The sequence below is a fragment of the Podarcis pityusensis genome, assembly GCF_964106645.2.
Source record: "Podarcis pityusensis genome assembly, chromosome: 8".
Taxonomy (NCBI): domain Eukaryota; kingdom Metazoa; phylum Chordata; class Lepidosauria; order Squamata; family Lacertidae; genus Podarcis; species Podarcis pityusensis.
Window position 1 is genome coordinate 75,188,903 of NC_138033.1, and position 14,998 is coordinate 75,203,900.

At 48.2% G+C, this 14,998-nt stretch overlaps 1 protein-coding gene across 6 annotated transcripts in view; it reads right to left on the bottom strand.

Moving 5' to 3' along the window:
• The window catches only part of CASZ1 (castor zinc finger 1), a 435,323-nt gene that overhangs the window by 13,068 nt on the left and 407,257 nt on the right, over positions 1-14,998 (bottom strand). For all 6 annotated transcript variants that reach the window (XM_081015954.1, XM_081015956.1, XM_081015955.1 and 3 more), the window contains 7 exons: positions 14,275-14,447; positions 11,909-12,771; positions 8,637-8,778; positions 7,757-7,820; positions 5,894-6,057; positions 2,645-2,767; positions 1,098-1,427 (listed from right to left, as the gene is read on the bottom strand). In XM_081015954.1, the coding sequence (XP_080872080.1) occupies positions 1,098-1,427; positions 2,645-2,767; positions 5,894-6,057; positions 7,757-7,820; positions 8,637-8,778; positions 11,909-12,771; positions 14,275-14,447 (1,859 nt within the window). The remainder of the gene's footprint in view (positions 1-1,097; positions 1,428-2,644; positions 2,768-5,893; positions 6,058-7,756; positions 7,821-8,636; positions 8,779-11,908; positions 12,772-14,274; positions 14,448-14,998) is intronic.

Here is a 14,998-nt window from a genome sequence, read left to right on the forward strand (position 1 = left end):
TTTTATTAGAAAGAGAGGAAGAATAAGTTTCTGGACAGCCTTCCCTGAACTCCCTTCTAATTGCATCATCGCTATTAGAAATCAGGGTCCCCCCACCCCCGCGACTAAGATGACTAAGATGCTCCATCCTGGCCTTTCAAATCTCTTCCCTTCAAGGGGATGGTCACCTAGCTCAGTGGTCGTACACCTGCTTTGTATGCAGAAAGTCCCAGGTTCAATCCCTGGGAACTCAAGCAAAAAGGTTCAGGTGAGCAAGTGGCGGGAAAGATCCCACTTGGCCTGAGACCTTGGAGAGCTACTGCCCGTCCAAGTAGATTATTCTAAGCTAGATGGATCCATTGGGACAAAACAGCTTCCTATGCTCCAATCCCTATTTTGTCCTAGAACCCATTTAAAGCCAGGCAAGAGAAGGCAGAGAAGAACACAGAGCTTAAGAAGAGCTTGGCAGCTGGATCAGGCCAGTGGCCCATCTAGTCTAGCATCTTCTTACAGCAGGCAGCCAAATGCCCCAATGGGAAGCCCATAAACAAGACCAGAGTGCCAGAGCACTCCCCACTCCTGCAGTTTTCAGAAGCATACTGCTCCAGCACTGGAGGTATAACAAAACCATCAGGGCTATTAGCCACTGACAGCCTTTTTCTCCTCCATGAATTTGTCTTTTAAAGCTATCTAGGTTTCTGGCCATCACTGCTTCTTGTGGGAGCAAGAGTGGTACCTCTGGTTATGAACTTAATTCGTTCCAGAGGTCGGTTTTTAACCTGAAATTGTTCTTAACCTGCGCCACCACCATGCAATTTCTGTTCTCATCCTGAGGCAAAGTTCTTAACCCGAGGTACTATTTCTGGGTTAGCGGAGTCTATAACCCAAAGTGTTTGTAACTTGAGGTGTTTGTAACCCAAGGTACCACTGTAGTGTCATTGCTACCTGCAGAGACCCAGAAGCATCCTGGCTTTAAACGAGAGGGAGCAGTGCTGGGATTACACTGTGGTTGTGGAAGGGGAGCAGCAAGGATATGATCTTTGGGAGAAAATCGCTCTTGGGGAAGATGGTCTGCCTCCCCCAGCCCTCCATTCTCCCCTTTAAGTGAAGTCACTCACTTCTCCTGGAACTGGAGGAAGCCAGGTTTGACCTGAGGCTTGGCGTTCTCGAGGGAAGTCGTCGTCAAGGGGGACGTGGCCAGGTTAGGCACTGATGTGGGGATCTGAGAGATGGTGGAAGCCAGTTGTTTCCAGGCCAGGAGGGTGGGAGTGGAGGGCACAGTCACCGAGCTCGGGGCGGGCACATCCGGGGCAGAGGTGTTGGCCAGGGCAGCGGAAGAAGAAGCTGAGGGTGACGAAGGGGCTAAGGAAGTCTTGGTCTCAGCAATGGTTGGGAAAGAGAATTCAGAGCTTCCTTTCACAGCTCCGCCATCTGTTCGGAAGTGGAAACTATGGCAAGAGGGGAGAAAGCAGTTAACATTAGGCTCATACACTTTATACATGAAAATTGCTTTGCAGCCCACACCTCACCTCCCATTCTGATTAGTGCACCACACCCATGTTTCCAAAGAGTGGAAGTCATTACCACTGAGTAGATAAAAAGGGTTGTATGCAAGCCCAGTCCTACTCAGAGTAGACCCAGTGATGTTAAGGAACGTAACTTCATTTCATTAATTTCAATGGGTCTCCTCTGAGTGCAACTTAGTTCAACACAGCCCAAAGTTCTTTGTTTCCATTTGGACAAAGGTAAGCAACCTTTTCACTCTTCCATCCTTCCTCCTTTATTATCAGCCCCCTTTTTTAAAAAACCAAAAACACCCAAGTTATGCCTGCTTTTTAAATTATTTTTAGTAATAGATAACTCTTTTATTTCTTTCTGGAGGTGGTGCTGGTGATTCCTGGCCTCCAAGGTATCTTAAATCACCCTTTTTATTTATGTCCCAAAATCCTGAGCCATGTGAAACCCAAAGACAAAACACGGCAGCTGTCTTCAGAAGCCGTTCTAAAGCATAGTTTAGAAAAGGCATGGGAGAATCTTCAGTTCTCCAGATGTTGTTGGATTCCAGCAACCATCATCCATGATCATTGGATGGGCTGATGGGCGCTGGAGTGCAGCAGCATCTAGAAAGTCAAAGGTTCCCCTAGATGAACCTTGAGTTCACTCACTTAGCCCCCTCATCTCCTCAAGCGCAGTTGGCAAGGAGGAATTCAGGCGTTTCCACCTTCTGGTTTAGATTAACTGCAATTTGTTGTTTGTTCCAAACTGACACTGTCGCCTGCTTCAAACTAACTGAGCTTAACCACAGTTATGATTACTGTGTCAGAGGCAAGATTCAAACTGATGAACAGCTCAGGACTCTTAGCCACTGTGCTGCACTCACCAGGCAAAGGGAGGAAGTGTGCCATGTTCCCAACCAAAACAAAGTTCCAGATAGCAAAAGGAAGGCCAACACAATTACTTCCACCCATGAAATCTCAAATCAGGGCAGGTGGGATTGCAGGGTGAACAACTGTGTTCACTCAGGACCATCTTTCCGAATCCTGCCAAGGCCACACACAGCTCCTGTAACCCCAGGGGTTGCCCCTCCAGCCTTTTAATCGAGAGCAATTGCAAGTATTGTGTGTGTTTGCATTGGAATTCATTGTGTCTTGGCTCATCCCCTTACTTGGCGTGCTTGATGGCTCCATCCAAGGTGCTGAAGAGGGCTCCACATTCTTCCACCACACAGTGGAAATGCACTTTATGAAGAAAGTCACACTGAGCATCGCAGAAGTCCTTGGTACCAAATCTGCCAAAATGAGACATATATATATACCTTAACAGAGAGAAATGGGGAAGCTGCCTTATTCTGAGACAGACCGCTGGTCCATCTACCTCAGTGCTGTCTGTAATGCCAAGGTTGCAGGTTCGATCCCCGTAAGGGACAGCTGCATATTATCCCATATCCTCAGGGTCCCTTCCAACACTCTTGATTCTATGACCCTCCAGAGTTTCAAGCAGGTGCCTTTTCCAACCCTAGCTGGAGATGGTGGGGACTGAACCAGCAAAAGCTGGTGGCCTCTTTGATGCTTTCCCACATATTGGGAGCAAGGCATACCTGCCAAAAAGGGCTCTTCCACAGCTGCCAGTTACGTTTGCTTAGCTAGACTTCTCAGTCGGCTTTGAACCAGGGAGACAAGGACACGAGCTTACACACGCCTAAACATAATGGCTTGGCTGATCAAACAGATACAGCGCGACAAAAGGGGGGAAATTCACTAGAGCAGGAGGAAATCAGGATATCATTCCATAGGAATGTCAATGTTTTAATTAACTGTTTGGCTTTGAATCGGTTGAATTTAAATACATTTACATATTGAAAATAACACTGATGAAGGTGTCCTTTTTTAGGGCAGGGGGAGATCCTGAAAGAAGGAAACTGTTTCTTTTACTCATGAGATAACTGAAATGTAGTCAGTGGACACTGGCACTATGAAAAGAAAGGCCACTTCTAATACACTCTTCTCTATCACATTTGGAAAGGTGGAGTCTTTGACTGCTTTGAACCAATTTCGAGAAAAGAAGGGTTGAAGTGTTCCAAATATTATTGGTAACACACCACACCAAAATGGCTTAAAATAGTTCAAGGACCGTTACTGTTGTACAAGGCAAAGATTTTCTTTTCTTTAAATTGACATTTTCAGTGGAGCAACATTAGTGTTTGATGATATGGTCCTTTTTTTATCTGAATGAAAGCTCTTGCTAGTTTATCCAGTACTAACAGATAGCTAGATAGTTTGCCTTTCAGGATGAAAGACATCTGTAAATGTCTTTCTCTATCAAATCTGACACTGTCTGAAGAGAGCAGACGTGTTGATGGTTTGAAAATCTGGGGAGGGGGAGCTTCAAGGCCCCCTCTACCGGCCCCCACAATTTTTCTAAGAATTGTTTTGGGGGGTGGCAAGGTGTTCATTAATGCGGCATATCTCTACGGAAAAGATATTCAACACCTAGAAGATCAAAGGAATGCTGAGAACAGCTTTGGGATTCTAGAAGAGTGCAACCTCTCTCTGGAAAAGCTGGATTACATTTTAGAAAAACATAGTTATAAACTGAGTGGAAGGAGGGAGGCAATGAATCCGTCTCCTAAGTAAAGGCATTTTGATAGCATCTCTCATATGTTCTCAAACTGGCTGGGGTGCAAGTAACAGCTTCTGGGGCACAAACAGGCTGAAGGATCATAAAGGAGAATGACAAATGACTGCCGCTAAGGTTTTTTTGGGTGTGTGTGTGTGTGTGCGTGCAATGAGTCCTGCCGGGAAAGAGACCGGCTTGGTCTGAATTTATTTAATGTCTTGATTAGTAATCTGGGAAAAGGGAGTAAACAGCCAACTTAATGAAATTTACAAATTATGCTAGTCTGGGAGGAGCTGGGAACCCCAGAACGAGGGCAGAGAAATCATCAGGGGAATGGAGCCTGCAGAAAGAATCGGGGCAACAACACTGATTCAGGGGAGAGAGACCTGCTAAGGGGTGACGTGCACAGAACACACCGTAGGACCCAGGCTCAATTCATAGCGCTGGTTTTGATTGATAAGTCCATAAACTAGGGATGAAGAATATGCATCGCTCCAGATGTAGTTGGACTCCAACTCCCACCTCCCTGACCATTGGCCATGCTGGCTGGTGGGAGCTGCAGCCCTAACAAAAGTTGGAAGGGCCACAGGTGCCCCATCATCCCCGTTTTCATCAGTCTTAATAAAAGCCAGAGCAGCTACTCATGCAGAGACACTGCAGGGAGCTTCCTTTCCGGATGGGGCTCCCAGCTCCCATGAGCTTTGCGTCTAGGGATGCAATCTGGGACCCTCCCAATGTTGTCAGACTCTAATTCCCATCATCCTTGACCACCAGCTATGCTAACTGTGGCTGATGGGAGTTGGAGTCTAACAACATTGGAGGGTTGCAGGTTTGCCATAAATTGCCCCCCCCTTATTTCTGGGCATCAGGAGGGCTGCCTGCTCCCATGTGAACCTAGCTCTCAACTGAGATTGTATGCTGACATCCTTCACTGGGCGCCACACCTTAATAAATCAGGCCACAGCTCAAAAGGCCTCTTCAGTGGTGGCTCCTTCATTGCACAGCTCCCTCCCCAGATATACTAACTTGGCGCCTTCCTTACTCTCTTGAAGACACCAGAAAAAGCCTGTTCTATTTTAGGCTTTAATAGCAATTCATTTTATCTGTTTCAACTCCTCTTTTAGATATATTGGTTTTCCCCTCCTTGTTTTTATGTAGTGCCTTACTTTTTTAAAGTAAGATCCTGCAGAAATTGCCTGAACCATTCCAGCTCGATCATTGGTGAGGCTCCTTTTTAATTTCTTTTCACTTTTCACTCTTTTTATGATTTTATTGTTTTGTTTTTTGTTTTCATATTCGTTGTAAACAGCTGTGATACATTTTTATGGTACAGCGGCATATAAACATTTTTTTAAATGAATGAATGAATGATACAGCTTCTGGCTGTATTTGTGAGCCACTTGATAGTTAAATATGGTAAAATAAAATGTAAATGATTACAGCCTTGGAACTCATGATAATTTAGATTTATGGTGGCTGTGACATTGTGCAACCTGTGCTGCTCAAGCATCTAAATGCAGCAGAGACAGGGCTGAGATGGTGACAGCCATCTTGAACTGCTGCAGGAACACAGGCAGCCTTATGTCATTATTTTGACAATTTACATACCGCTTCATTACAACCATCTCCAAATGTCTGCTGAAATAAGAAGGTCTTTACTAGGCTCTATACAGGGAGCAGAAATGCCCAACCTCAGCAGGGAGTGCCACAAAATCCCCGAATGGTTTTTAAGTGGGTAATGTTGGTATCATACCAATCCCCTTTACACCACCTAACCTGGGTCAGAACCTGCCCTCACCTGCGCAGGTACATCTTCCAGGGCTCAGAGAGTTTCTCCTGGACAAGAGCCTTCACTGTCTTGCCCAGGTATTGCGTGGCATCACCTGAAGCTCCCAGAGGGCTGCCGTCAGCCTCCACCTTCAAGCCAAGAAGGTTGCCGAGGTTGGGGTTGGTCTGAGACATCTGTGGGGAGAAAGTAGATGTGGTATGTTAGGAGATAAATTCTGAGTTCGTCTGAGATTATCCCACAAATAAGTTGTGGTTTGTCCTAAAAAGTAACAGAAAAGAACAGGCTTGGGGAGTGGAGTCAAGTGGAGCAAAGGAAGCCCAGGTCCAAATCCTATGACAACTGTGTACTTGCTAGGGAAACCTTCCACAATGAGACATTTTGGAGTACAACTTCCATCAGCCTCAGCTAGCACAAACACACGGGCCACTAGGTTGGGGAAGAAGACCCCTGGCAGTTGTTAAGTAGGTCCCTGCCTCTTTATACCAGCTCCCAGAGCAGTGATGCTCCTTGTTTTAAGGTCTAATAATGAGTGGTTCCCTCACTACAAAAGGGAATTCTTCTCCTTGGTTGTCAGTTATTTGGGAAGCAGTATTAAGCTGCTGGGAGAAATCTGAAGAGGGCTCAAGATCAGATTGTGGAGCCCACTTCTGCAGAATGAGTTCCTAGTGCTCTCTGGGGCTACAGTCAGGTTTTATCTACAGTCAGTAAACAAAACAAAACAAAACAAAACCGCTTTGAGTGCTTTTTGGTGTGTGTGTGTGTGTGTGTGTAACGGTATATACAGTTTATGAAAGAAAGAAAAAACTGGCCAAATTCTGCGAGTTTCCTTCTTTGGAGAACAAACCCCCCCCCCCCAAACCACCCTCTAACAATCCAAATCAGCAGGTGCTTTGACATATTTAAAGAAGAGCTGAAAATACACAGTGGCACAGTCCAGCTCGATAATGTGCTAAAAGAACAACTGAAATCCTGATGAGAGAAGGAAATAAAAAGCTTTCTGGGATGGATGGACAAGGGAAGGCAGAGAGAGAGAGAGAGAGAGAGAGAGAGAGAGAGATAGAACACATCAGACAAAGTCACATTGTCCTTTCTGGGGGGTTCTGTGCCCTGGCTGGATCTCACGCTCAGAGCTCAGGGGAAGAAAACAGGGATGCCTCGAAAACTCATCACGCAACAGGACACCAAAGGCTGGCTTTGAGGATACTCAGACTGCAGATGCAGCTGGCTACGGGGGGCACAATTAATCTAGCCAAAGTAGCATTTATCATGTAAAAGGGTGAAAAAATATATCTGTTGGGTGCATAATTATTCTCCCCTGCCCCAACTTAACAAAAGAATTATGCACTTAAAAAAATAAATATTCCAGAGCAGTGGCATTCAAGGGTGCTGGAAGCATGGAATCAAAGATCCTGGCTCAAAACTTCAGGTATATCCTGCCCTCCCCCACGCTTGCCCTGCTTCCTCCACTCAGAAAAATAACCACCTGCCACCACCCTCAGAAAACTTTTACGGTAAATAAATAGAATTAATAACAGGAAACAAAAGAGGAATTGTCTGGTTTGGAAATTAAAAAACAAACCCCTTTTGGAGGCCTCCCGTTTCCAAAGGGATAGGAGGGTGGGGGGAGAGAGAAGAAGATGTCAGAGGCTGCGATATATTTCTTCAGCCAGTTCATTAAATTAATTCGTAAGCAGTGGCTCTGAAATTATACCCGATGAAAAATGGTCTCAAAATTTAAATGGTACAAACTCATCTTATTAGAGGCAAAACATTAAAAAACAAACGCGTCTCCCCCTCCCTCCCCACCTCGCCACCGTGGCTTTAATTTCTCTTGGTGGGGGGAATGAAAGGCCCTTGATGGATGGCTCTTACCTTATTCATAAGCGAGGATAAAAGAGATGAATTTGCCGAGACTGTGTGGCCATTTGATTCATTACTGGAACACACAAACCAACAGGGTTTAGTTAAGATGTGCATTGGTGAGGGCGGGGGGAATGACGACGACTGCAATTAATTTTCCTTTCAAACTGGGGTCCCCATCCTCACATTCCACCTGCTGGAGAAGGACGGACGAGGTGGGAGCCACTCTCTCCAGCCAGCCAGGGTCAAGCTCACTGGCCTAGCCAGTCCAGCACCTGAAGACTTGGCTGAGACGTAAGCGGGAGAGTGACAGTTCTTACGTCCAACACCAAGTTGTCCTGCTCTTCACCGCTCAACCCCGTCCTGGTTCTGAGTTATAACAGCACTCCAAGGAAATGAATGAAGGGTGTCTGGATGCCAACTAGGCCAACCTGCCACCTTCCAAGTGTTTTGGGTGACAACTCCCATCAGCCCCTCCAGTTGGCACAGCTGATCGGAGTTGTGGTCCAAAGCACAAGAGAGGGCACCAGGTTGGCAAACAGTGCCTTAAAGAAAGCTCATGGGAGCAGAGGGAGCTGGTTGCCCCGCAACCCAGGCAAAACTCTGATGGATTCACTCACACAGCTAAAAAGGGTGAGGTGGAGTTTAAGGGTAGGTGAGCCAGGCTGGGGGCTACTGAAAAGCTGAACAAACGGGCCTGGTGCACAGACTGCCGTCTCCAATGAACTTCTTCCCAGCAGTAGGCCTGGCCACGTTTATCTTAACCACTCTAGTCAGACTGAGAGGCTTCTGATGATGCCCTCTTCCCCACCCACGCTCAAGCTTTTAGGACATTGCCATGTTCTTCTTCCTCATCACCCAAATCTGTCGCTGCAGAGCCTCCCTCTCTTACCCATGATCCTTCACACTCAGGTCCAAGCTGTGCTCTTGCAAGGAATCCTGGGTCACGGTGGACACGGAGCCTGGATTCTCTGTAGCCTCTTGCTTAATCTGAGCTGGGTTAAACCGTCCAGGAGTGGTTGGTTGTCCATTCCCTGCGTTTTAGAGAGAAGGAAGGGGAGGAGGGAGGGAGGCGGGGAGGGAGGGAGGGGGGAGGAAAACCCATAAAGTTTTAAATAAGTAAATAAAGGAAGCCAACTGACAATAACGATCAAACAATATCAAATAATGCACAAGAAAGTTAAAAAACCCCAACAACGGCAACAGTAAGGTTGGAGAGAAAAGGAATGGCCTGAGTCTGCTGGTCAGCATTTATTGCCGGGTTGACGTGATCGGTTCTGACGTCCACCCCGGCGCGGAAATTCTTCCAAGTGATAATTATTGCAAAATTATGTCAAAGTTGTCCAGGCTACGGGCCCTTTAAAGGAGGAGGGCGGCAGGAGCGAGGGGGAGATCTGATGCTCTGCGCAAACTGTCATAACTAATTTGCGGGGCTGCCTCTTAAGCGTTTATTAAAGACTCTGTTAATGCTGAGGCAATGTGGCAGCTTGAGACTGCTAGTCAAGCCCCCTTCCCATTCCCCAATCTCAACGTTGCCTTGGCGACCGCATTCCGGCCTCCTCACTGAGCATGCCCAAAAGGAACGTCTGCGGTGTCAGGTCTATCGAAACTGACAGCCAATCAGATTGGTTCAAACTGCGCGACCTCTTCCGCCATCTTGCCTTGTCCCGGCCAGAGAGTGCCACCGCCTGGCCTTTGGGTCTCTACTCCTTGCCCCAAACTACATTGGAAAAAATATAATTTATAAAAAATATATGTAATGAAATTGCCTCAAAAGAAGAAGAAAAAAGTAGGGGCAAACGTCCCATAAAGTTACGAAAACACATTAAATAAATAAAAAAAGAATGAGGCAGACACAGAGAAAAGGATTAAAAGATGGCAGGGGGGAAACTGCTGACAGGAAGATGTCCGCCGGGCTTTCATCCACAATCCCCAAGTGACTAAAATATTAATCTACCCGGAGGCACTACAGCTGACGGTGAACTGCTTCAGAGACAGCAAGTGGCATTTTATTTTTTTAAAAGAGGAAAAATAGTTCCCGCAATGACCTCTCTCTTTCAGGAAAAATAAATGATTAAGAAGAAAAAAAAAGGTTTCTGACAACTTTATGCACAGCACTGGCTTTTGGTGCCCGAGAAGGACAAAACGGCATCTCCTTCCTCCCCAGCTGACAAGTTGAATCTGACTTCAACAATGGTGATAGAACAGCGTCTTTCACCACACCTGAGAGTGGCAGGGCAGCTTAAGGGGACAGAACAGGCCATGTGGCACATATAGCTCTGTCTTTCATCACCTTGCTATGTGCTCTCCCTCCCCACTCCTGGCTCCCAGGCATGTGCTGCCTGAGGCAGCCTCCTCCTCCTCCCCAACAGGAGGACTGGCCCTTGCAGGCCTCCACCTAACCTTTCCATCTGGCCCAACATTTTGGCCTCACAGTCACCCACCAGGTGTCCCAATGGGAAACCCGAAAGCAAAGCCAGAGTGCATATTTCAAATACAGATGGAGTGTGAATAGAAACTCATCTATTAGTCTACTGCTGGAAAAGCCTTCCCCATTTCTGCCTGTCTCTGTCTCTCTCCACTCTCTGGAAAGAAGTCATCTTGATGAAGAATGCGACAGCAATCTAACTTTCAGTATGACCAGGAAAGTCTGATTCCCTCCGTTTGGGCTCATGCACATTTGCAGCAGGCTTAAAAACAGGCCCGTGATACCCAAGCTTCCCCGGCTACAGCTGCAACAGGCCAGCTATGCATCTTTGGCTAGCACTGCGAAAGGCTCCATTAGTCACAGTAAAAGCCCCTAATCTGGCTGTGAAGTGATCGGGCTGCTGCTGCTGCTGCTTCTCAAGGAGTCCCGAGATGGCTGAAGGAGAGCTGCTTGTTCCTTCAGATCCAGGAAGTCAAAGCATCCGAGGCAGCTGCCGTTCCAAAGAGGGATCAATGGGAAACTAATCTGGGTAAACATCTCCTCTCCTCCCCACTACCCCAGAGAAGGATGGCAGGAGAGGACAGAGGAAACTGTTGGCTGAAATAGATGCTTACAAGGAGCTGGCAACGATCCAGGGTTCATGCTGATGTGCGGGAATAGAAGGGGGCCGAGCCAAAGAGTCAGCTGGGGCAGTTTGGGCAAGTCATTGTCTTGCCCAGAAAAGATATAACCCTCCCTGTTTGCCTCCAAAACCTCCCTGACAAGTCACAATGTGCTTCTCCCAAAGACCTAGAACAGGTCAGCCATGATGGTGCAGTCAGCTCAGATTGGCATTCCACCATCAAATGATTTCACCATCAAAGAATGACTGGGTCTCCACCCATTTATTTTGCAAATAGGCTTTGTGTTACAGCTCTCCCCTTCACAGGTCCGTAATGAACCACTAAAAAGGTGGAACTTTGCAGCTGGGCTTTGAGGCTGGGACAGCAGCAGATTGGGAAAGTCACCATGTGTGTTTCAAAACCAAACCTGCTTTCTATCTGGGCAGCTGATCTGGAAAACAGGTAACAGAACAAAAAGTTATCTCCCTCCCTGTTCCCTTGAACCAAGGTTCAAAACAGGTTTTGGGCCCCCTTCACTAGCACATCTCAAGAAGAAGCCTCAAACTATATTTGTGTTTAAGTGTCAGGGACTGGCAGAACGCTGACGAGTGTGCATTGGGGGAAGGGGGCTGCAGCCTGACTCGAGAGAGGGGGCAGTGCTCTGTGGGGACCTGTACCAGCCAGGAAGCAAGAATCAGAGGCAGGGGAAGCTTCAGAGAGGGAAAAAGAGGCCGGTCAGGCAAGTGAAGGGCCAGGTGCTTCTCAACTCTCCCCTGGACCACTGGCTTCCAGAACCAGGAGGGGATTGAAGAGGGATGATCAGAGGCAGCTTCCATGCAGACATAGTCTCTAGCTGCATGCGTGCAGCCCATCGGACGAAGGTCTAGTGGAGGGAGAGTGGTCCCCAGTTGCTGCAACTGTTCCATAGTGCACGGACCTGGGAATAGCTGCCTAGATGCAAGGTCTCCTGAGCTGCAGAAGCAGCCGTGTTATCTTTGACAATAAAAAGGCTCCCCACCTTCTCCAGTGTGATGGAGCAACCTGAGTCCCTTCTTTCCCCATGTGTGTGAGATTTCCAAATCCCGACTGGACCAATAACCCCCCTCATTCAACCAGGAGGGCCAACAGACTCACCTGCCTCCACAGCCACTGAGGGCTTAAGTGCTGCAGCAGCCAGCCTGGCCATCATTGGCGAAATCAGGCCTTTGCTGGCGGAGATCCTCTCCATGATGGATGCTGCCGGAGTTGGGGAAGAGGTGGCCGCTGCCTCGCTGGAACCTGAGATGGCCTGGGAAGGGGAGCTGGCAGACGGCACTGGGTTGTTACCGGAAGCACTGGCGGCTATCAAGCTGGCGGAGCCGGCGGGCAGCGGGGTGGCAACCCGGCTGGGGAGGATAGGGAAGTAAGAGCCCGCCGTTCCGGGAAGTGCTGCGTTGGAGAGCGCCAGGGCCAAAGGGATATTGCTCGGGAGGGCCTGGGAAAGTAGGCCGGGGATCTTGGAAGCCGTCGGCATGTTGTTGGGTTTGCTGGAGGCCTGCGAGGCCGAGAGCTCTGCTGCCGAGGAGGGCGCTCCCGGGACGATCAGGGAGACGGAAGACTGCTGACTGGTGGGGGAGGCACTCAGGCTGGAGTTCTTAGAGCTCATGGCGGAGAAGTCAATGAGGTCGTCGTTGCTGGACTCCTCCTGCTCGTTGTCCTTGGCCCCCAGGAGGGAGGCGGGCAGGCCCAGCACGCCCGAGCTGCGGATGTGGCGGCGCTCGTGCTTGCGCTTGTGGGAGGTCATCTGGCTGGTGGAGGTGAAGGTGAAGCCGCAGCCGGGTCGGATGCAGTGGAAGTGGTTGGTGGCCTTGCTGTAGACACAGCCTTCATACTTGCACTCCTCGTACTTGTAGAACTTCTTGAAGCCGTCCTTGGCATAGGCGTCGTCCTTGATGTGGTAGCTCTTGTGCTTCTCGATGTCGCACTTGTTCTTGAAGGTGAAAGTGCAACCAGGACGCCTGTGAGGTGCGACAGGGGAATCAGGCATAGAATAGGGCAGGCATTTGTATATCTGAGCAGAAGTGCTACGTAGAGCAGTTCGATCTCCACCCGCTACCCCAGATCTTGGCTTCATTTTGGAAACCACTGTGCCAAACTATGCAGATAGCAACCAGGGTTAAGGAGCAATGCTCACCATTGCTTTCACAAGAACATGGGAAGATGCTTTATACTGAATCAGACCAGTGAGATCAGTACTGTCAGCGCAGAGAGGTAGCGGCACTTCAGGGTTTCAGACGAGAGACATTCCCAGCCCTACCTGAAGATGCTTCTGGGGATTGGAACCAGGTCTTTCTGCATGCAAAGCAGATGCTCTGCCTTGGAGCTACCCTTCAGGTTCAAGTGATATGCCTCAAATACAAGGAGGTCTGAACTAAGCCTTGGTATAAGAGAGATTCCTGATTTGTAACTGGATCCACCTCCCCGCCACCATCTTTTCATTCTTGGCTTTTCCTTTGTTCTCTCACTTTCTGGTATATGATTTTTTACATGAATTAATATTTTTGCAAAATGTTCCTGTCTCCAGTACTTTATGCCTAGATTTATTTATTTTTTAATTTTAGAGTCCCAGCAAAAATCTCAGAGAAATCCACATGTACATTTCTGTCACTTGGGGACAGGAGAATGAAATGGTTAGATTGTAGCCAATGCTAGTCCTACTCAGAGTAGACCCACTGAAGTTAATGGACAGGACCAACTGAACTCTATTGATTTCAGTGGGTCTTCTCTGGGCAGGACTTAGCTGGAGACAACCCACAAGCTGTGTTTGTGAATGAGCTGCCATAGCTAAGAATATTCATATTACTCCATGGGTCATCCTCAAGTGGTGTACATCAGGAATGAAGAACCAGTGGCCCTCCAGATGTTGTTCGACTCCAACTCAATTCAGTCCAGTTGTTGTTAGACTCTGGGCTCAATTCAAAGTGTTGGTTTTGACCTATCAAGCCATATGCGGCTCAGGACCCAAGTACCTCAACAACTGCTTCTCTCCACATGAACTGACTTGGACCCTGCAACTGTCATCTAAGGCGCTTCTCTGTGTGTCCTCACTGAGGAAGGTCTAGAGAGGTGGCAACATGAGAATGGTCCTTTTCAGTGGTGACTCCCCACTTGTGGAATGCTTTTTGCAGGGAAGCACCTTTTTAATCTAATTTTAGGCACCAGGCAGAAACTTTCCTCTTTACCCAAGCTTTTGGCCCTCAACTTGAAGGGTTTCAAGTAGTTGTGGCCTCTTTTAATGGGGCAGGATCTGTAAGACCTGTCTTTCTTTGGACCAGCATGTCCTTTAGGTTCTTCTTGGTTGTGTTGTAAACAAGAGCTGCCATCATCGTTGGTCAGCATGACCAACTATCAGGGATGATGGCAACTGTAGCTCAACATGTAGCCCTGAAGGGCACCAGGCTAGAGCAGAGTGATGCCCCCGGGGTTACCTGAACTCTTTCCCCCTTTTGCAGAGAGCCCACCTGCAATGGAAGTGAGTGGTCTTCTGCCCGTAGAACTGGCAGTCCACCGTGCCACAGTCCTCCGTGGCCCGAAACCGCTGGAATCCATCATTGATGAGCTGGGTGTTCTTCTTGTGGAAGTTCTCATGGGTCATTACGTCGGAAGTGCTGGTATAGACTTTGTTACAGCCCACCTGGTGCAAAGGAACAATCAGGAGGCGGGGTGAAGGTTGGGTAAATGAAAGAAAGAGTGACATATAAGCTCACCTGAGAGACGTTGCTGAGGAGAGAGCAGAGAGTTTATAAAGGACAGGAGCATCTCCACCTGGGAGAAATACCATGACTTCTGAAACTTTCCTGCCTGGCAGCAGAGCAAAAGGGGCAGATATTCACTCCAGCTACACTTACTTAGGGCATGGGGATGACAGACAGTAGGACATGAGAAGCTGCCTTATATTGTGCCAGGCTATTTACCAGCCTAGGCCAGTATTCCCTACTCTGACTGGCAGCAGCTCTCCAGGGTCTCAGGCAGAGTGAGGTCTTCTGTATCACCTGCAATCTTTTTAACTGGAGATGACTGGGATGGAACCTGGGGCCGTCTTCCTGCAAAGGACGTGCTCTAGCTGCAGGGTCCCTCTCCCAAAATAGCAAGTGGGGAAGAGGAGGAAACAGTCCTAAAATTATGGCCTATCCCACTAAAGGTAGAGGAGTTGGAAGGTCAGGCTGGCAGCTGCTGGATCAACCT